At 48.0% G+C, this 22,111-nt stretch overlaps 2 protein-coding genes across 12 annotated transcripts in view; one reads left to right on the top strand and one right to left on the bottom strand.

The window, feature by feature from the left end:
- The window catches only part of LRRC72 (leucine rich repeat containing 72), a 101,600-nt gene extending 98,231 nt beyond the window's left edge, over positions 1-3,369 (bottom strand). Inside the window, exon 1 of the mRNA XM_065583204.1 lies at positions 3,207-3,369. The gene's annotated coding sequence lies outside the window, so the exon portion shown is untranslated. The remainder of the gene's footprint in view (positions 1-3,206) is intronic.
- Positions 3,370-3,478: 109 nt separating this feature from the next.
- CRPPA (CDP-L-ribitol pyrophosphorylase A) overlaps positions 3,479-22,111 on the top strand; it is a 195,401-nt gene continuing 176,768 nt past the window's right edge. For 8 of the 11 annotated variants that reach the window (XR_508960.4, XR_010598276.1, XR_010598277.1 and 5 more), the window contains exon 1: positions 3,479-3,918. Coding sequence is in view for 6 of the 11 variants with exons in the window: in XM_042856565.2 (XP_042712499.2) it covers positions 3,764-3,918 (155 nt within the window). In the remaining 5 variants the exon portion in view is untranslated. Of the gene's footprint in view, positions 3,919-4,373; positions 4,745-19,580; positions 19,653-22,111 lie in introns of those variants that run through there. The other 3 variants (XM_024106558.3, XM_065583199.1, XM_024106564.3) reach the window with 3 other exon arrangements.

The raw sequence follows: 22,111 nt of genomic DNA, 5'->3' as shown, positions 1-22,111 counted from the left end.
GACAGCAAAGAAAGCTGGTGCAGCAACTGAAGTCAATCAGGAATAAAATGTAGAGGAAGAGGACACAGCACTAAGGGATCCTACAGAAAGAGGGAGAAGGCAAGATACATTCAAAGGGAAAAGAACCAGGTGAGCACAGTCTTTGAATCCAATGGGGGAAGAAATTTCTGAAAAGAGGAAGTGATCAACAGTGCTGAAGACGGTGGACAGATTGAGAAGTATGAGTATACCAAAGAGATCTCAAGACTTACCTAGAAAGAGGGCATTCCTATTTCTAGCAAGAAAATCTATTTTCAGTGCTCTTTGGTGTCAAGGTATGACCATCAATTCCACAGACTCTGTAGCAAAGTGTTCCTCATATTCTCATTACTCACGTTCTTACACTCTTCTTTCTCAACCCAGTTTAGCCTGTTTTTCTGTTACAACAATCCCAACAGCCCTCTTCAGTCTCCTGGAATTGCTTTTGTCAACGCATTCTTCCCCTAAGACTGCTCCACAAGCAAAGACCATACTCTGTCTTTTTTACTTTAAAATCTCTTTCTTTGTTCCCCAACAGTCCTGATGTGGTTTCTTTTCATTACCCTAGCTGTGGGGGCCTCTCTGAATTTGAATGTCCTCGATCCTTATTATGGCTAATGGTTCATTGTGGTTTTGCATCTATGGCTTTCTAAGACCTTCCTAGCTCCACTGTTACCATAAATCTTTTCTGTTTGTTAGTACTGTTCTCATTCTTATCTTATTGTACATCAGTGACATACACATTTTCTGCCTGCCACCTCATCCCGTCTCTGCACTCCTTTAGGTGCATTCTATTCCTTCCTTCAATTTGGTTGAATGTCACTAATGAACATCTCCATTTTTTGAGTCAGTAGAGAAATCTCACTTCAACACAGCACCACTGTTGAACTTCCCTTCACTTGAGGCCACACTGGTTGCTCAGAAGAGGAGCTGGCTCAGTTTGCAGCATATCTAGTGCCACCAGCAGATGACTAGAAATTGGTCAGAGGTTCTCAATAATAAAATAATAATAATAATCAGGAGACCTTTGGGCTTCATGGGCTCCAAAGTTTCTGGGTCATTGTAGGGTGGACCATAAATACGAAATGTTTGGGAAAAAAATCACCATAAAAAGCTTTCAATCATAGCCTGTCTTTACAGTGAAATGTACTAGAAACTTTAAAATGAAGCCAGATATTAGCACTGACATTCAAAGCCACCTAGACTGCACGGCAGGGAGTGTGAGTAAAGAAGTTATGTGCATCAATTTATGCTGCATTTTGTCTGTTACCCTAGATGCAGCTTTAACATATGGCCCAGCTCCCCTTTATTTCATTCATTTTTCCTCATGGAATCCAGAACATGGTCCTATAAATTCATAAGGATAAACTGTATCAGCTACTACATATAGCCCAGCATGTCATAACATGAATCAATACATCTGAACTTCATGCAATGGCTGCTCTTCTAGCATCTCTCTTCTGGGGTCAGTGGGAATGAACCAACGCTTTTGTGGACTAAAAAGGGGTGCTAAAAAGTGATATTCTTTCTCTCACTGTAGTAAGCCTCTGTTCACATAGGGTGCAGTGCTGCCAAATTCAGTCTGTTTTCCAAGGGCTCAATCCTTTTCCCATTGAAGTCAATGGTAAAACTCTGCTTGTCTTGAATGCTGACAGAATTGGGACCCAACTGAAAAACCATAGAGCAGGGGTGGCCAAACCACTGCTCGCAAGCCGCATGCAGCTCTTTTACTGTTAAAGTGCAGCTCATGGAAGCCTCCCACCCACCCCTTCTCCACCTATCAGGCTGGGGGGGTGAGCTTGGAACCTCTGTCTTGTAGTGGGGTAAGGGCTTCTGCCCAGTGGCGAGGAGGATTTCGGGGCTTCAGCCCTGCAGGGCATACCTGCTGGGGATTGGGGTTTCAGTAATAGCGGGCAGGCTCTTGAACTTCTGAAAATTGTTGTATGCGGCTGAGAAGGTCAGTAAGTTTTCCCACCCTGCCATAGAGGGTATCAATGGCTGACTTTCCCCTTAGCAGGGCAGTTTGAAGTCCTTCCTTCTGCTCCATTTATGCTGGGAAATTTGGATCTAAATGATAGGCCTCAAAGAACCAGGTTTCATCCTTTTACAAACAGTAAATTATTTATTTCATAAATGCTGAATCACATAACTGAGATGAGTGTGTTAAATAAAGAAATGCCACATCTTACCCTGCTGAATGCTGTGAAGACTATAGTTAAAAAGTGCTTTGAAGATAGGGTTGCCAACTTTCTAATTGCACAAAACTGAACACCCCCACCCTGAGGCCCAGCCCGAACTCACTCCATCTCTCGCCCCCTCCACTCTCCCCCACCCTCACTCACTTTCACCACGTTGGGGCCACGGATTGGGAGGGGGTGTGAGCTCCAAGATGAGGGGTTCAGGGTGCAGGAGGGGGCTCTGGGCTCGGGCCAAGGGGTTCAGGGTGTGGGAGGGGGTGCAGGCTCCAGCTGGGGGTGTGGGATCTGGGATGGGGACTTGGATGAAGGGTTTGGGGTACAGGAGGGGGCTCAGGATTGGGGCAGGGGGCGCCAGGAGGGAATTTGGATGTGGGAGGGGGCTCAGGGCTGGGGCAGGAAGTTGCGGTGCAGAAGGGGGTGTGGGCTCTGGGAGGAAGTTAGGATGCGGGAGGGGATTCCGACTTGGGGCAGGTTGGAGTATGGGAGGGGATTTGCGATGTGGCTCCGGCTGGTCAGCACTTACCTCAGGCAGCTCTTGGAAGCGGCTGGCACGTCTGGCTCCTAGGCACAGTGGCCGGGTGCTCTGTGCAATGCCCATGCCAGCAGACACCACCCCCGCAGGCACTGCCCCCACAGCTCCCATTGGTTGCGGTTCCTGGCCAATGAGAGCTGCGGAGCTGCCGCTTGGGACGGAGGCAGCGAGTGGAGCACCTATCGCCACCCCTATGCCTAGGAGCCAGATATGACAGTTACTTCTGGGAGCCAGGGAGCCTGCCTTAGCCCCGCCCATCGGACTTTTAGCAGCCCAGTCAGCGGTGCTGACCAGAGCCACCAGGGTCCCTTTTCGACTGTGCGTTTCAGTCGAAAACCAGACACCTGGCAACCCTATCTGAAGATGAAAAAATGAGCTAAGCACTGGGACATGCTTTTCCAGGGCCTCCATCGCCACAGGGGGCTAGAACCAGTTAGGTGGGGCTAATTCTCCACTACCTTGTACTTGTGGCCCAGATCGGATCTGTCCCCCTCCGCAACTGCAAAACCAGGCCTCAGTGGCTGGGGAGCTGCGAACAGCGGCTCTGTAGCTTTGCGGCGGAGGGATGTAGAGGGGTCCGGGAGCTGGGGCCGCTCCGCATGCGGGGACAGGCAGCCAAGAGCGAGATCACACGCGCGCAGCCGGCCTGCGCAATCGCATTGCGGAAGCCATCCCTATGCCCCCCTCCCCTCCCCCCGGGATTTAAAGGGCCAGCTGCCGGGGGCCCTGCCGGGCTGCCCAGGGTCCCATCTGCTTGCAGGGCAAGGAACCAGCCACCTCAGGGCAGGCGGGAGTGACGCGCCAGGCCCATGCGGGGAGCGGCCGCCCCCTCAGCCTGGATTCTCTGGATCGCGGACATTCCAGGGGAGATAAGCGAGGCGGGGGAAGCGGCCGCTTGCCCTGCTCCGCCCGCTCCCGGTCCCTGCGCCCCCGCCGGGATCGCGCCGTGCCCCGGTCTGGGGGATTCCAGCTGGAGCTGGAGCTCGGGAGCGGACGCTCCAGCCCTAGGCCCGTTATGGAGCCCGGGAAGCTCCTGAGCGTTGGAGCCTCCGTGGCCGCGGTGCTGCCAGCGGGCGGGAGCGGGGAGCGCCTGGGGAGCGCCACCCCGAAGCAGTTTTGCGCCCTGCTGGGCAGGCCGCTCATCAGCTACACGGTGCGGGCACTGGAGAGGTAAAGAGCCGCCCCATCCCCTCCAGGCACCCCCGGGACATGGCTCCCCTAAACCCCCCTCTCCCACAGCCCCGTCTCCCGCCTCCTTTCCGCCCCACAGCCCAGCCCCTCCTACACCCCGGGACACCGCCCCGCCTCCATCCTCTTCCTCCCAGCAGCCGCTCCTGTCCCTCCCCCCGGACTGCGCACCCCACCCTCTGGGATTCAACTCCCTATTGCTCCCTTCTGCCTTCACCTCGAGCCAGTGCTACCTGCCTGCCGCACCCTGCCCTGTGCAGCCTGGGGGCTCGGCCCCTTGCACCCCGAGCCCAGCTGCCACCCTCCGAACCCCTGATCCCTCCCTGGAGTTCTGGCACCAGCTTGTCTCCTCCTTAGGGTGACCAGATAGCAAATGTAAAAAAAATCAGGACCGGGGGTGCGGGGTAATAGGTACCTATATAAGAAAAAGCCCCCAAAATTGGGACTGTCCCTCTAAAATTGGGACATTTGGTTACCCTACTACTCCTGCTAGCGAGGCGCTTTGCCACTGGCTTCATGCTCCAGGACTCGTCACCTGCTGAGTTCCCGCTCCCTCAGCTCTTGCATACTCCGCTTGTTTACTGCCCCCCAAATGTATCTCTTCTACCCTAGGCTTGTCTGCCCTCTGCTTCATATTCCTGGAGCTGTTGTCACTTGTTGCATGCCCACTCCCAAATACACTTGGCAAAGTTGGGAACCCCCTACCCTACCTGGACTCAGAATCATAACCAATTCTATTTCTACTCCTGAAAAAAAATCCATGGGTTTTACTGAGGGCTGGAGTAAAACAAGTGCAACTCCTGACGTGGTAAGCATGAGCTGCATCTGCTTATATGATGGTGAATTTGGCTCTGTTTCTACAACAGTATAGCTATTGTTAGGGAATTTCGTGCTTGGGATAAGCCAGTATTTCTCTCTGATATCAAAATATTTATATATTAATCAGTTCCAGTTAAACCAAACAAGTCACTTCTGACTGTTCCTAATATGATTCTCTTGAGCTAACTTTTCTGCCCATAGCCAAGGCTTTTGGCAATGAAGGTGGGGTTAGTGTTGATTGACATTCCTGAGAGAAAGGGAGAAATCACATCCTCCAGTGCAGAAATCACGACAGGCCTCCTTTATGCCTGCCCCTGGCATCACATATACATTACTACCCTGCCTTAATAGAAAACATGAACTGTCTTGTGGATTTAATTAAAATTCAGTTGAATTGGAAATTGATACCTAACATAATGCGAGGCTGCATCTGTGGCTCTTTTTTTTTTTTTTATGCTGAAGCAAAGAATTCAAGTATTGGGACACTTCAGTTAATATTTTTTCCATTTTACAAGGTTGCTGGCTTTTAGACATGTGACTGCCTGTGGATGGGTAATAAATGTTAACATAGTACACAGGCCTGGATCTTGGGAGACACACGCTATAGACTGGGGTGAGAAAACTTCGGCCCGCCAGCAGTTTTAATCCGGCCCTCGAGTTCCAACTGGGGAGCGGGATTTGGGGCTTGCCCCGCTCCGGTGCTCCAGCTGGGGAGCAGGGTTGGGGGCTGCTCCACACGGCTCCCAGAAGCAGTAGCATGCCTCACTCCCCTCCTCGTCCCCAGCCCTACGCCTAGGGGCAGCAAGGGGCCTCCGCTCTGCACGCTGCCCCCACAGTTCCCATTGTGGGTGGTGCCTGAGGACAGGGCAGCGTGCAGAGCCGCCGTGCCTTGCCTTGCGTATGTGCCAGAGAAAGGACATGCCACTGCTGCCGGGAGCCGCTTGAGCTAAGCGCTGCCTGGAGCCTGCACCCCATGCCGCAGCCTCCTGCCCCCTTTACTGTTAGTGCCCCAGCAAGTCAGATTGCCTAAGCAGGCCTGCTTTGCTTTTCTTCTCTGAGGCTATAACCAGTGTAATTGCCTACTGTACTGCCTGATCCCCCTCCCACCCTCCTGCACCCCTCGATCCCTGCCCAGAGCACCCTCCTGCACCCCAAATCCCTCATCCCCTGGAGCCTACCCCCCCAACCCAACCAGAGCCCTCATCCCTTCCTGCACCCCAACCCCAATTTTGTGAGCATTCATGGCCCACCATACAATTTCTATTCCCAGATGTGGCCCTCGGGCCAAAAAGTTTGCCCACTTCTGTCCTAGGCTAACAAACTCATTGGCCATCATTCTGTTTAGTGCAAATGCAACAGAATGTAGTTAGTGGACCAATATCTGCTATATATTATCCAAAAATAAAATGGCAACTTTATTTCTCATTTGATTTACATCACCCGTTTGATTTACGAATTCAGTATTCAAAGTATACACAAAAAAGCACTTTCCTTGAAGGGACTTTGCAATGATCCAAGACCTTCTGGTTCCAATGCCTCCAGAGTGTCTTGTCTGTTGACATATACCTAGTGGCAGGAGGCAGACTTTCCAATTCTAAAGAAAGGAGGGAATATACCCTTCCATACATTTTCAATCTTGCAGAAAAACCTCTGTTGTCAAAGATTAGGAAGCTCAACTCCAGCTAGTTACTCAGTTGACACATGAACAGGTGTGTCAAAGGGTTTCATTCTGCCAAGAATCCGCTACAATAAATTTTTCTTGAGGCTTGTCGGTTATGTCCTTCACATATTGTATTCTGGCTTCCCATAATGTATTCTTACTTGACTTGAAATCTCACATGCCAAATTCCTTTGGCAGACTTGTGTGTCAGTATCACATAAGACTATTTCAGAAGTGGTATATATTAACTGAATATCTGTGTTTTTTAAATAGCATTAGGGACCAAATTGTTATCCTGATGTTACCCATACCTTACTTTGCCAGTATAGCCCCACTGATTTCACTGCAGTTGTGTGTGGAGTAAGGTGTTATCACTGTTCAATGTGAATATGGGCAACTGACTAACTCTGAGTTACGAAGTCTCATGACAGGCTTAAGGTTAAATGCTGCTACTGTTCCCCTTTTCTAGATGAGTAAATGGAGATACAATGCAATTAAGCGACTTGCCATAGGTCTCCGAACAAGTCAATGAAAAGAGGGCTTTTGTGCTTGATTCCTCAGCTAACTCCTAGCTTCATATATACTCTGATAGGTAGACCTCCCTGCTTTCCTGCACTGGGATAGTTTCTTAAGGACACCTGTCACAGTTCAGAACTACTGCACCTATATTCTCCCTCCCTGTTGAGCAAGGAACACACTTCTAGGCTTCATTCTCCCTGCCATCACCTCTTTTGGTCAGATACCCGCATCTTTCTTTCCTGACTGGGGTTTTTCCAGGCTGCACTGTTCCCTGCTTCACTGTTAATGCCCCAGCAAGTCAGATTGCCTAAGCAGGCCTGTTTTGCTTTTCTTCTCTGAGGCTAACCAGTGTAATTGCCTACTGTTATAAAGGTACCACCCAGCTCTTTTTAAGCAAGCGAGTTTATTCTTAAGGTAAAACCATTACAGAGAAAACATTAAGAACAGTGATAGATCCTTCATGGATGCTAATAAGCTTACCGAAGACCACTCCAACAAAGGCTCTGGTAGGTGGCCAGTCCTTCAAACCTGTCCCTAAGGAGTGGCGCACCTCTTTGGACAGTGGGTCCTGTGTGTTTGCTGGATCAGAATGAAGGGTCTGTGTCAGTTTAAATTCAAGATTTATCCTAAAATCCTCTCTTTGTTGGTCTCGGGAGAATCCAGTTTGAACCACTCTGTGAGTTTCTCTCGGTGGTGGTACCTCTGTAGAAGTGTTACAAATTGACTGGATCTGCCTAATCAGCCCCGACTGTTGTTAGTTCCTGGAGGGCTGTGGTCACCTACTGTAATCTGCCAGGGTATAGGCAGCTTACCTTGCAAGTGGAGCAGAACCTAGCCTGGTGGTTATGCTGGTAGTTTGGGTAATGGCAGGCAAAGATCTAGGGTTCAGGCTCCAGCCCAAAGGTGACATTGGAGTCACGGTTGAGGGCCAAGCCAAAAGTCAGAACTGGAGTCAGAAGCCAAAGGGTAAACCAACGTCATGGTCAGAGCCAGGAGCCAGCAATCACATCTAAGCTAAAGGGTAAGCTGGAGTCAAAGTCAGCCAAGAGTCTGAGTCAGGAGTCAGAAACCAGAATTGAGCTAGAGCAGGGCTTGGAGCAAGGACTGAAGCAGTAGTGAGAACAGGATAAACACAGCTGCAGGCTTCGTACATATTGAACAGCCACTAGGGTTACCATATTTTGAGTGTCCAAAAAGAGGACACTCCACGGGGCCCCAGCCCCGCCCCCGCCCCAACTCCACCCCTTCCCCAAAGTCCCCGCCCCAACTCCGCCCCCTCCCCTGCTTCCCGCGAACATTTGATTCGCGGGAAGCCTGAAGCAGCCAGTAGGTAAGCTGTGGGGGGTGGAGGCGCGGCCCAGTCTGGCCCCCCCAACTGAGCGGCACCCTCCGGCGGCTGGCCCCGGCCCCAGCATCTCCAGCCTGGCTCGGCTCGGGCCCTGGGGTGCCGGCCCCGGGCCAGCCCCCGGCCAAGCACCCCCAGGCCAGCACCGCCGGCCCCAGCCCCCGGCCCAGCACCGCTGGCCCCGGCCCCGACACAGCACCACCGGCCCCGGTCCCCGGTCCAGCACCCCCAGCTCCGGCCCCCGGGCCAGCACGCCCGGACCGGCCCCACCCTGCACCGCACCGCCGGGCCCCGGGCCAGCCCCCGGCCGAGCACCCCTGGCCCAGCACCGCCGGCCCCAGGCCCCAGGCCAGCACCCCAGGTCCCGACCCAGCACCCCCGGCCCGGCCCCGCACCGCCGGGCCCCGGGCTAGCCCCCGGCCCAGCGCCCCCGGCCCAGCACCCCCGGCCCCGGCCTGGCCCCCAGCCCAGCTCACAGCGGCGCCGGACCCTCCCTATTTTCCCGGACATGTTCGGCTTTTTGGGATTTCCCCCCGGACAGGGATTTGAGGCCCAAAAAGCCAGACATGTCTGGGAAAATCCGGATGTATGGTAACCCTAGCAGCCACTGGGGTGGTGTTGCTGCAAGGCTCAGATAGCAGCCTGATGGCTCCTTTGCCCAATCAGGAAGTGTTGGGTAAGGGCTTATTGGGCCCAGCTGAGCTTGCTGGGTTGCCTTGAGACCAGGCTGAGAGCCACCTCTGCCAGGGCTGGCGCTTCCATTTAGGCGAACTAGGCGGTCGCCTAGGGTGCCAGGTTTTGGGGGGGCGGCATTTTGCCACCATTGGCGGCAATTCGGTGGTGGGGGGTCCTTCCACGCTCCGGGTCTTCGGCGGCAATTCTGCGATGGGTCCTTCACTCGCTCCGGGAACCGCCGCCGAAGTGCCCCGAAGACCGGGAGTGCGGAAGGACCCCCCCGCCGCAGAATTGCCGCCGCCGACCAGGAGCGCGGAAGGAACCCCGCCTAGGACGCCAAAAACCCTGGCGCCGCTCCTGACCTTTCCCCCTGATGCCTTCTCCCATGAAATAACAAACAATCCCTGGCCCATAATGATACACAAACTTAATATAGTAAGATCTCCCAAAGGTATTGCAGGATATTGCCATATTTGTCACAATACTGATCATCTTTATTAGGATGTGTCAGTTCATCCAGTTTTTGTCCAGGTTTCTTATGGTAAAGTCCTCGTGATTTCCAAGCAATTTTAATAGAGAGAGGTTCCCTCTGGAATTACTCTTTCTAGCAGAGATGTTTTTATGATGAGTTCAGACTAGTGTCAGATTCTATAATTTACCATTGCTTGAAGACTTGATTTATTTAAATGCCAGTGCTTCTCTTCCTTTGTTTCTTAAGGAAATGGGAACCTGACATAAATTCTTCATTTAAGCAGGAACACATTCACTCTGCAAGTAGTAATATGGAGAGAAAAATCTAAACATTGAGTTTGGGTAGTGTTGTCAATAACACTTGATGTTTTTTTAAATTGGTGAAGTTTACCATCAAAAGATAGAAGTTGAACAGTTTCAGGAAAGAATTAATCACTCTGCTGCTATATTGACTGTTTGTTGACATTCCATATAGAGTCACTAAATAAGTTTGAAATGTGTCTATAATCAGATCCTCAACTGTCAATGCAGCTGTGTGACATGGAATTCCTGTTAATGAGAAATCTGCAGTGTACTAAAACAGTACTATATTAATATTTTTCATCATTCTTATAAATCACTTTGATGTAGGGCCGTTGTGTGGATCAAAGCATGGACTCTTTCCTTTCTAATCATTCTGGGCTACCTATGCTCTTATAGGACTAGATTGTGTCCTTAAGGCACAGCCCTAAATTAGAATTGTCAACCCTCCAGGATTATCCTGGAGTCTCTAGGAATTAAAGAGTAATCTTTAATTAAAGATTATGTCATGTGATGAAACCTCCAGGAATATGTCCAACCAAAATTGGTAACCCTACCCTAAGTAGAGCCACACTAGCCCAGGGTAAGCTCAAGAAGGGATTGTCCCTGATCTCAGTGGAGAGGGGTGCACTCAGCCCTCTACAGGTTTGTGCAGAGGTAGGTTGGAGCTGTGACCCCTCCCTGCCATTTTGTTGTGGATTGCACCAGTGGAGGCCTTGAGCCCTCCTACACCCTACATACAATGGCTGATCATGGTCTGCCCTGATACTGTCCTCCTTCTTTACCATTATCAAAGAATCATAGAAATGTAGGGCTGGAAAGGACCTCGAGAGGTCATCTAGTTCAGCCCCCTGTGCTCTGGCAGGACCAAGTAAACCTACACCATGCCTGACATGTTTGTCCAACCTATATTTAAAACCCCCAGTCATGGGGATTCCCCAACCTTAGAAGCCTGTTCCAGAGCTTAACTACTCTTATAATTAGAAAGTTTTTCCTTATATCTAACCTAAATCTCCCTGGCTGCAGATTAAGTCCATTACGTCAGTGCACAGGGAGAATAATTGTTTACAGTTCTCTTTATAGCAGCCCTTAACATATTTGAAGACTGTTATCAGATCCCCCCTCAGACTAAACATACCCAGTTTTTTAACCTTTCCTTATAGGTCAGGTTTTCTAAACCTTTAATCATTTTTGTTGCTCTCTTCTGGATTCTCTCCAATTTGTCCACACCTTTCCTAAAGTGTAGAGTCTGGAATAAGACACAATACTCCTGATGAGGCCTCACCAGTGCTGAGTAGAGTGGGACAATAATCCCCCATGTTTCCCATACAACTTTCCTGTTAATACACTCCAGAAAGCTGTTAGGGTTTTTTTTGTTTTTGTTTGTTTGTTTTGGAGCTGCATCACATTGTTGACTCATATTTAATTTGTGATCCACTATAGCCCCCAGATCCTTTTCAGCAGGACTACCACCTAGAACATTATTCCCCATTTTGTAGTTGTGCATTTGATTTTTCCTTCCTAAGTGAAGTCCTTTCACTTGCCTTTGAGTTTCATCTTTTATTGTTAGATGGTGCAGAAGATAATTAAGATACCACTCTGCCAACTCTCCACAAGACATTGTGCATATGTTAGATGCAGTGTGGTCAGTTTCATTTGGCTTCAGAAGAAGGAATTTGAATGCTGTTCGTGTATCAATCTGTCACTAGTGAAAATACAGCCCAGATTCTGCTTTTGCACCATCTCACAATTGTGGGGAGTTCTGCAGTTTAGCAAGGGATGGCACAAATCTCTTCTTTAGTTTCTATCAATGTGAGTATGCCTTTCTCCCTGAGTTTTGCTTTAATTTTAACTTGAAATATGCAAAGAAGAGTTGAGTTGAGTTCAATTAGTTTGCCCTAGGTTTGAGTCAAAGTCATGCAAAAGCGCAAGATTTTTATGGCTAGATGTATGACTGTACTGAAGTACACTTGAAGGATTCATGAACCTGGGGTGAGTGACAAGTATGAAATGAAACTGGAAACCAAGGTGTCAGATGATTTCAGATTTTGTCACAATTTTTGCATAGATTTAATACTAGGGAGTTGCGGAGGCCTTTTTTTTCTGACAGTAAAGCAGATTTGATCACATGTAAGTAGAAAATATTTTTTATGTTGCAGAATTTTAATAATTGTTTTCCTATTTATTTCTTTGTTTTAAGCAGAAACTAATTTTTCAAAATTATCGCTAAAAACATTAATGCTGTTTCCTTAGTTGTAAAAAACTAATACTCAAATCATTGTAGATAATTTGCAAATTTAGAAGTAGATACTTACACTTGGCCTAGTGGGGTCACCTTTCTGTTCCCCCTATCCTGGCCTTTACAGAATATGTTAACGCAGACTAAGCAGTGCTTAAAGTGTGTGTGTGTGTGTGTGTGTGTGTGTGTGTGTGTCAACTCCACTGCCTGGCCCCAGAGGGACCCCCAACTCTCTGTCATTTTACCCCAGTCCTGCTCTCACTTAGGGTTACCATAGTTAACAAATAAAAAAAGAGGACCCTCCACGGGCCCCGGCCCCGCCCATTCCCCACCCCCGCCCTTCCCCGCCCCAACCCCGCCCTAACTCCGCCCTCTCCTTCCTCCCACTCCCAGCCACGCAAAAAGGGCTGCCCGAGCGCTACCGGCTTCACGGTTTGCCGGGCAGCCCCCAGACCTTGCGCCCCCGGCCGGCGCTTCCGCAGCGCAGCTGGATCCCGGGAGGGGAAGCGCCCAGCAAACCGTGAAGCCGGTAGCGCTTGGGCTTCGGGCAGCCCCTATGCCTCCGGACCCTGCGCCCCCGGCAGGGCACTTCCCCTCCCGGGCTCCGGCGGCGCAGGGTCCGGAGGCATGGGGGCTGCCCAAAGCCCGTAGCGCTCAGCTCTTAAACAGAGCCGAAGAGTCAGGGGAGGAGCAGAGCCGCCGCGGCCGGAGGCTCTGCTCCTCCCCTGACTCTTCGGCTCTGTTTAAGAGCCGAGCTGCCCGAGCGCTACCGGCTTCGGGTAGCCCCCATGCCTCTGGACCCTGCGCCGCCAGAGCCCGGGAGGGGAAGTGCCTGGCCAGCGGCTGGGGTCCGGAGGCAGGGGGCTGCCTGAAGCCCATAGCGCTCGGGCAGCTCGGCTCTTAAACAGAGCCGAAGAGTCGGGGAGGAGCAGAGCAGCCGCGGGAGGGGAAGTGCCTGGCCGGCATTTTCCCGGACATGTTCGGCTTTTTCGCAATTCCCCCTGGACGGGGGTTTGATTGCCGAAAAGCCGGACATGTCCGGGAAAAAACGGACGTATGGTAACCCTATCTCACTGCACCCCCAACCTCACTCACTGAATGTTACCTCACCCCTCCAGCCTTAGAGAGACCCCCAACTCCACTGATTGTCACTGCACCTTGACCCCTGAGATCCCCAACCCCACTGTCACTGTACTCCATCTTCCCAGTCCCAGAGACCCCCTCAACCCTACTCTCATTTCACCCCTCATTGAGACCCCCAACCTCAACTGTCACTTCACCCCTTGTCCCTAGAGAGACCATCAACTCCACTAAATGTCACTCCACCCCTCAACACCCTATTCCCAGAGAGACTCCAGACCTCACTGAATGTTTCTGCAGCCCCCTAGCCCAAGAGGGAGACTTCAACCCCACTGAATCTCACTGCACCCCCGATGCCCCAACTCCCCAGGATATATTTTGTTTTAAGAATTTGTATGAGGCCTGTTGAGTCATTTAAAAACAATAACAATAAATAAATATAAATAGCCTAATAAGCTAAGTTGCATGTAATTATGTAATATTTATATAAAAGAAATTGTGAATTGTCTGTATTAAGTGCATGAAAATTTTCATCTGGTGTTATGATAGGCCTCCCCACTTTTTTTCAGAACACTTTAAGCACTGAGTCTGGAGGTTTCTCTATACAACACTAGCCTACTGAGGATTAACCAGAGCACTTGTGCTTTGCCTCTGCCTCCAGTGAACCCCTCATGCCCAAAGGGTGGGGTGGGTGGTATTGTAATAAGAGAATCCTCAACTGTCAGTCTGAGCAAAGGGGGCTTGGTGCCAAGGATCATGTCCCAAAACTGTAGCATTTAATTTCAGAAGGGGAACTGCACAAAAATGAGGAGGTTAGTTAAACAGAAATTAAATGGTACAGCAACAAAAGTAAAATCCCTTCAAGCTGCATGGAAACTTGTTAAAGACCATAATAGAGGATCAACTTAAATGTATATGTCAAATTAAAAAAACGAGTAAGGGAACCAAAAAAGACCACCATGGCTAAACAACAAAGTAGAAAAAGCAGTGAGAGGCAAAAAGGAATCTTTTAAAACCTGGAAGTTAAATCATATTGAGGAAAATAGAAAGGAGCATAAACTCTGGCTAATGAAGTGTAAAAATATAATTAAGAAGGCCAAAAAATAATTTGAAGTATAGCTAGCCAAAGACCCAAAAAGTAATAGCAATTTTTTTTTAAAAATACATCAGAAGCAGGAAGCGTGCTAAACAACCAGTGCGGCCACTGGATGATCGAGATGCTAAAGGAGCACTCAGGGACGATAAGGCCAGTGCGGAGAAACTAAATGAATTCTTTGCATTGGTCTTCACGGTTGAGGATGTGAGGGTGATTCCCAAACCTGAGCCATTCTTATTAGGTGATAAATCTGAGGCACTGTCCCAGATTGAGGTGTTATTAGAGGCGGTTTTGGAACAAATTGATAATCTAAACAGTATTCACCCAAGAGTTCTGAAGGAACTCAAATGTGAAATTGCAGGACTACTAATTGTAGTCTGTATCAAATCATTTAAATCTGCTTCTGTACCAAATGAGTGGAGGATAGCTAATGTGATGCCAATTTTTAAAAAGGGCTTCAGAGGTGACTCCGGCAATTACAGGCCGGTAAGCCTGACTTCAGTGCTGGGCAAACTGATTGAAACTATAATAAAGAACAAAATTGTCAGACACATAGATGAACATAATTTGTTGGGGCAGAATCAACGTGGTTTCTGTAAAGGGAAATCATGCCTCACCAATCTACTAGAATTCTTTGAGGGGGTCAACAAACATGTGGACACGAGGGATCCAGTGGATATAGTGTATTTAGATTTTCGGAAAGCCTTTGACAAGGTCCCTCACCAAAGGCTCTTAAGCAAAGTAAGCAGTCATGGGATAAGAGGGAAGGTCCTCTCATGGATTGGTAACTGGTTAAAAGATAGGAAACAAAGGATAGGAATAAATGGTCAGTTTTCAAAATGGAGAGAGGTAAATAGTGGTGTCCCAAGGGCTCTGTATTGGGCCCAGTCCTATTCAACATATTCATAAATGATCTAGAAAAAGGGGTAAATAAACAGTGAGGTGGCAAAATTTGCCGATGATACAAAGCTACTCAAGATAGTAAAGTCCCAGGCAGATGGCAAAGGACTACAAAAGGATCTCTCAAAAACGGGTGACTGGGCAACAAAATGGCAGATGAAATTCAATGTTGACACATGCAAAGTAATGCACGTTGGAAAACATAATCCTAATTTACGTATAAAATGATGGGGTCTAAATTAGCTGTTAACATCAGGAAAGAGATCTTGAAGTCACTGTGGATAGTTCTCTGAAAATATCCACTCAGTGTGCAGCGGCAGTCAAAAAAGCGAACACAATGTTGGGAATCATTAAGGAAGGGATAGATAATAAGACAGAAAATACCATATTTCCTCTATATAAATCCATGGTATGCCCACATCTTAAATACTGTGTACAGATCTGGTCACCCCATCTCAAAAAAGATATATTGGAATTGGCAAAGGTTCAGAAAAGGGCAACAAAAATGATTAGCAACAGAGGGTCCTGTGGCACCTTTAAGACTAACAGAAGTATTGGGAGCATAAGCTTTCATGGGTAAGAACCTCACTTCTTGCATCTGAAGAAGTGAGGTTCTTACCCACGAAAGCTTATGCTCCCAATACTTCTGTTAGTCTTAAAGGTGCCACAGGACCCTCTGTTGCTTTTTACAGATTCAGACTAACACGGCTACCCCTCTGATACCTGAAAAATGATTAGGGGTATGGAACGGCTGCCGTACGAGGAGAGATTAATAAGACTGGGACTTTTCAGCTTGGAAAAGAGATGACTAAAGGGGGATATAATAGAGGTCTATAAAATCATGACTGGTGTGGAGAAAGTAAATAAGGAAGTGTTATTTACTCCTTCTCATAACACAAGAACTAGGGGCTACCAAATGAAATTAATAGGCAGCAGGTTTAAAACAAACTAAAGGAAGTATTTCTTCACACAACAGATGGTCAACCTGTGGAACTCTTTGCCAGAGGATGTTCTGCCAAGGCGATAGCAGGGTTCAAAAAAGAACTAGAAAAATTCATGGAGGATAGGTCCATCAATGGCTATTTGCCAGAAGCTGGGAATAGGCGACAGGGGATGGATCACTTGATGATTACCTCTTCTGTTCATTCCCTCTGGGGCACCTGGTATTGGCCGCTGTCGGAAGACAGGATACTGGGCTAGATGGACTTTTGGTCTGACCCAGTATGGCCATTCTTACATTCTTAACAATCCAAAGAATCAGGTATGACAAAATATATGGTCCCAACCAAAAGTATCATTAACTTGTTATAATAATATATAATTATAAATAATAATAAAATTTGTGTTGAATATGCTCAAATTCAGCAGGAGGAGCAGTAGATCAGAGCCAGGGCAGTTGCTTTGGCTGCTCTCCCTGCTGCCTCAAATTCTCCCTGGAACCACCCAGTTATTGCATAGTTTCAGTGGGACTATTTTTTGATTTGCCCATTTTTGCGTAAGGAGGGTGCCGTAGAGAATTCCTTCTCAGGCATTACAACAGTTTGAGGGTGTTATACCCCCTAGCTTTGGAGCTAGGTATTCCTTAGAGAGGACCTAAACTCTTTGCTCCTGTTTTTTTTTTTTTTATGATGCCTTTATTGGGTGGTGATTAGAGTGATCCTCTTATTTTTCTGTGTGCAGAATTAGGTTCAAGAATAGAGCTATATTTTAATCTTATTTTGAAAATACACCATTCTTTGCTTTGTAGCTTATTATTATCCAGATGGGTACTGCGGTTAGTAAAATATGTGCCTTTTATAACCATTCCACAGTTGGCTAGATTAATGTATTTTTCCACTTTTAAAAATAATTGTTGTACACGTAGAAATGATATACTGATTTTATTTTTTTTTCCTTTTTTTTTTAAGTTACTGCCTGCATAGAGTTTTAGGAAACGAACATGGAAATGAATGAATTTGGACTCTGCTGTTAAATATTTTGAAATGCAGTACATGAACACAATCTTTATTTTCTGAGCATATTTAGAACATAACCAAGATATAAATAATGTTACTTCAGTCAGCACTTCAACCAGTTCAAATTAATGTATTTTTTAAATCTAATGTAGGTAGGTTCTTTTCTGTGCCCATCACAGTGCTATTTTTGGGGTCAGTAGATTTAGAAAACTCTCCCCCCCCCCCACCCAAAAAAAAAAAAAGTTTATCTAAATAACGGTGCTGTTAAGAACCACCAGATTATTGTCTTCATGGTCAAAACAATGTTGTGGAACTTGAATGTTTTTACATTTTGTGAAAGTAGCTTTATAAAAAGGTAATTATGTGATGATGATGATGGGCAATCACTCGTTACCGAGTATGATCAGCTTCTATGGGAGTTATGGGTCCTCAGGTGGCTAATAAAGCCAATCCTTGAACCACAAGTTCTATTGCAATGAGAGCAGATGTTTTCAGGCTCAGCAGGAGGCTGTTGACCATGACTGGAAGCCAGGGTCTCCTTCCTTCTGTGCCTCTTGTCCTCTTCAGCTTGTCAGCGAGCAAGTTCAAAATGCAGGGGACCATCACGTAGGACTTCACTCCATTTTAAGCGATCCTGGGCAAGTGTCAATGTCAATATTACACTTTTTTAGATTGTCCTTCAGTAAGTCCTTATAACGCTTCCATTGTCCACACACGTTATGGTACCCTTCTTTCAGCTGAGAGAACAGGACCTGTTTTGGGAGGCGATGGTCTGGCATCCGGATAACATGACCTGTCCAGTGGAATTGCTGACGGATGATCATTGCCTTGATACTGGTGGTCTTTGCCTCTTTCAGGACACTAATATTGGTGTCTATAGGTTGTCAAGTGGTGTCTATAGGCTATCCAAGTTTTGGACCCATACAACAGTGTTGGGAGAATAACGGCTTGATAAACAAGAAGCTTGGTGTCTGTTCGAATGTTGTGCTCTTCAAAAACCCTGTGCCATAAACGAGAAAAAGCTACATTGGCACAGCTCAGGCAATGTTGAATTTCCGCATCAATATCTGCCTTGGATGAAAGATGACTTCCAAGGTAGAGGAAATGATCGACATTCACCAGTGCCAGTCCATTGATTTTGATAGATGGGGCATGTAATTCCTCATTTGGAGAGGGCTGATAGAGCACTTTAGTCTTCTTGATATTAAGAGAGAGACTAAGACTTGAGTAAGCATCGTCAAACACATTCAGGATAGTTTGAAGATCTTTCTCAGAGTGGGCAAAGATTGCGTTGTCATCAGCATACTGAAGTTCCACAAATAGATGTTGTGGAGATCTTACTCTTGGCTTTCAGCCTGCTAAGCCTGAACAGCTTTCCATCCATTCTGTAAATGATTTCAACGCCAGCTGTAAACTTCCCAGCAACTAGGTAAAGAATGATTGCGATAAAAACCGCAAACATGGTTGGAGCGATGATACAGCCCTGTTTTACTCCTGTTTGTACAGTAACTCCTCACTTAAAGTCGTCCCGCTTAACGTTGTTTCGTTGCTCCACTCTTACATTGTTTGGCTGCCTGCTTTCTTCACAGCTGGCAGCCTCCCAACTACCCCCCCCCCCCCCGGTGCCTCCCGCCCGCCGGCAGACCCCGCGGATCAGCACCTTTCCCCTCCTCCCCCCGCCTCCTGCCCGGCAATCAGCTGGCTTGGGGTGTTTTGGAGGCAGGGGGGAGGAGCGAGGACTCGGCGCGCAGGCTTCCCCTCCCTCCTGCTGGCGGCAATCAGCTGGCTTGCCATGTTCAGGAGGCAGGGGAGGGAGAGGAAGCCTGCATGCCGAGTCCTCGCTCCTCCCCCCTCCCTCCTTTCTCCAAAACGCCGCAAGCCAGCTGATTGCCCTGGGCAGGAGGGAGGGGGAGGAGCGAGGACTCGGCGCGCAGGCTCCCCCTCCCTCCCCTGCCTCCCAAACGTGGCAAGCCAGCTGATTGCTCCGGGCAGGAGGGAGGGGGAGGAGCGAGGACTCGGCGCGCCTCCCTCCCCTACGCGGCAATCAGCTGGCTTGCGGCGTTTAGAAAGGAGGGGAGGGAGGGGGAAGAGCCAAGACTCAGCGAGTGAAATAAAGGGGGAGGAGGTGGGGGGGGGAGAAGAGGCGGGTCAAGGGTGGGGGCTTGGGGGAAGGAGTGAAGTGGGAGGGCTGAAGTTTGAAACCCCTCCCCCCCCCGCCTCTGGTGCCTGCAGAGTAGGGGAAGCTGCCCTGGAACCTAACCCCCCCATTTACATTAATTCTTATGGGGAAATTGTATTCGCTTAACATCATTTCACTTAAAGTCACATTTTTCAGGAACATAACTACAACATTAAGTGAGGAGTTACTGTACTTTGAAAGGTTCACTCTGGAAGCCAGTGCTGCTCAGAACAGTCGCTTTCATGTTATCATGAAGCAATGTTAGGACATTGATGTATTTATCAGGACATCCAGTCTTAGAGAGTACTGTCCAGAAGGCATAGTGATTCACTGAATCAAAAGCTTTAGTTAAATCAATAAAAGCCATGTATAGTGGTTGATTTTGCTCCCGACACTTTTCTTGCAGCTGCCGTGTTGTGAAGATCATATCGGAAACCCCTCTGATACACCGGTAAAATTTCTTCTGACGGGGCAGAAGGTGAGTTGCAAGGATCCGTGCCAGAACTTTGCCTGCAATGGCTAGGATGGAGATACCATGATAATTTCCACAATCCGCTTTACCCCCTTTCTTGAAGAGGGTGACAATCAGGGCATCCCTCATTTCACTGGGTATCTTCTCCTTTATCCAGATTTTAAGGATAAGCAGGTAAAGCTGCCGAATTAGTTCTGGTCCACCATCTTTAAAGATTTCAGTGGGGATCCCATCTAGACCTGCTGCCTTGTTGTTCTTCATCTACTTGGTGGCATTGTGTACCTCATACAAATTAGGAGGGTCTCCGAGCTCAACCCTAAATGGTCGTTGTGGGATTTGCTCAAGGACTTCATCTGCAACTATAGAATTACGGTTAAGGAGGTCTTCAAAATGTTCTTTCCAGTGAGAATTGATGGCTTTGTTGTCCTTCAGAAGTGTGGTTCCATCCTTAGACCGAAGAGGATTCATATCATGGCAAATTGGCCCATAAACAGCTTTGGTGGCACTAAAGAAACCACATGTATTATAGATGTCCATGAGATGCTCTTGCGCTTTCTCAGTCCACCATTTGTTCTTGAGTTCTCTGGTTTTACGTTGGACTTCTGCGCCCACCTTGGCATGGGCTTCTCTCTTTATATTACAATTTATGTCATTCTGCCAAGCATGAAATGCCATTCTCTTCTCATTAATGAGTTGCTCAATTTCAGCATCATTCTCATCAAACCAGTCCTGATATTTTCTTGTTTGGTAACATATGGTTTCCTCACAGGCATTGATGATTACTGCTTTCAACTGGCTCCAGTATTCCTCAATTTCTTCCGGAAACTCTGATGGGAGCTTTTCTTCTAAAACTGTTTGGAAGTGGTCATGCTTTATAGGGTCCTTCAAATCTTGAATTTTTAACTTGCGCTTGACCTGCTTCTTTTGCAGCCTCCATTTGGGAGCGATCTTAATTTTCATTGTGGATCGAATAAGGCGATGATCAGTCCAACAGTCATCAGTACTTGTCATTGGTCTTGTGAGAAGTACGTCACTACGCTCTCGGGCACGAACTATAATGCAGACAAGGAGATGCCAATGCTTTGATCATGGGTTTCTCCAAGATGTTTTGAATTTTTCCTTTTGTCGGAAGAGAGAGTTCGTAATAATAAGTTCATGTTCATCACACTTGGGCAGGAGCAGAATTCCATTTGAATTGCTTTTGCCAACTCCTTCTTTTCCGATTGTTCCCTTCCACAGGTCTGAGTCTCGTCCCACCCGTGCATTGAAATCCCCCAGAAGGATGATCTTGTCTTCTGTAGGGGTCTCCGATAAAATGGTTTCCAGCTGAGAATAAAAATCTTCCTTTACATTCTCATCAACATCCAGTGTTGGTGCATAGGCGCTCACAATAGTTGCCTGTTGATTTTTGGTGAGCCTCAATCGGAGTGTCATAAACCACTCATTGATGCCAACTGGTACCTCAGAGAGGCACCTTATGAGCTTGTTCTTTATAGCAAAGCCCACTCCATGCAATTGGGATATATCTGTAGATTTTCCTTCCAGAAATAGGTGTATCCTCCTTTCTCCTCCCTGACCTGTCCTTCATCAGCTCTTCTAGTTTCGGACAAAGCAGCAATATCGATGTTAAACCGATTCAATTCATGAAATATATGTGCAGAATACCACTATATATGCAGAATACCACTATTTCCAGACCACTGTTACAATACTACATCATAACAATGTTTTAACATCTAGCTTCTACCACTGTTTGACTCACATACCAGCCTCCATATTACTGTCCTTCTCTGTCTTGACAATGATTCACTTTCTAGCTCAGGGGTCGGCAACCTTTGGCACGCGGCTCGCCAGGGTAAGAACCCTGGTGGGCTGGCCCTCTTTGTTTACCTGCCGTGTCCGCAGGTTTGGCCGATCATAGCTCCCACTAGCTGCGGTTCACTGTCCCAGGTCAATGGGGGCAGCGGGAAGCAGTGCGGGCCGAGGGATGTGCTGGCCGCTGGTTCCCACCACCCCCATTGGCCTGGAGCAGCGAACCGCGGCCAGTGGGAGCCGTGATCGGCTGAACCTGTGGACGCAGCAGGTAAACAAATCAGCCCGGCCTGCCAGGGTGCTTACCCTGGCGAGCCGTTTGCCAAAGGTTGCCGACCCCTGTTCTAGCATCTGTCCAGAGCCTCTTTGCTGTCTGACTCTCATTCAGTTGTATGTGCTCTGACACGCAGTAGAATTTGGAATAGTCCAAAATTCTGTGTACCAAATAATATGAGTTTGAGATTAAGAGCAGTGAGACTCTAACTGTTGGTTAGAATACACACACATTTGAAAAGGAAGTGACAGGTCATTGGGACCCAGAATGGGATTGGACTCAATTAGTTGATAAGGTTGGTTGACAAGGAGATTTCTGGTTGGTATATCTGAAGTCTTACTCCCTAGTCCTGCAATTTGTTGTATGTGGGCAGACTCCT

The sequence above is a fragment of the Chrysemys picta genome, chromosome 2 (genome assembly GCF_011386835.1).
Source record: "Chrysemys picta bellii isolate R12L10 chromosome 2, ASM1138683v2, whole genome shotgun sequence".
NCBI classification, from domain to species: domain Eukaryota; kingdom Metazoa; phylum Chordata; order Testudines; family Emydidae; genus Chrysemys; species Chrysemys picta.
Note: the sequence above shows the minus strand (reverse complement) of the source record. Positions and strands in the feature narration are given on the sequence as shown.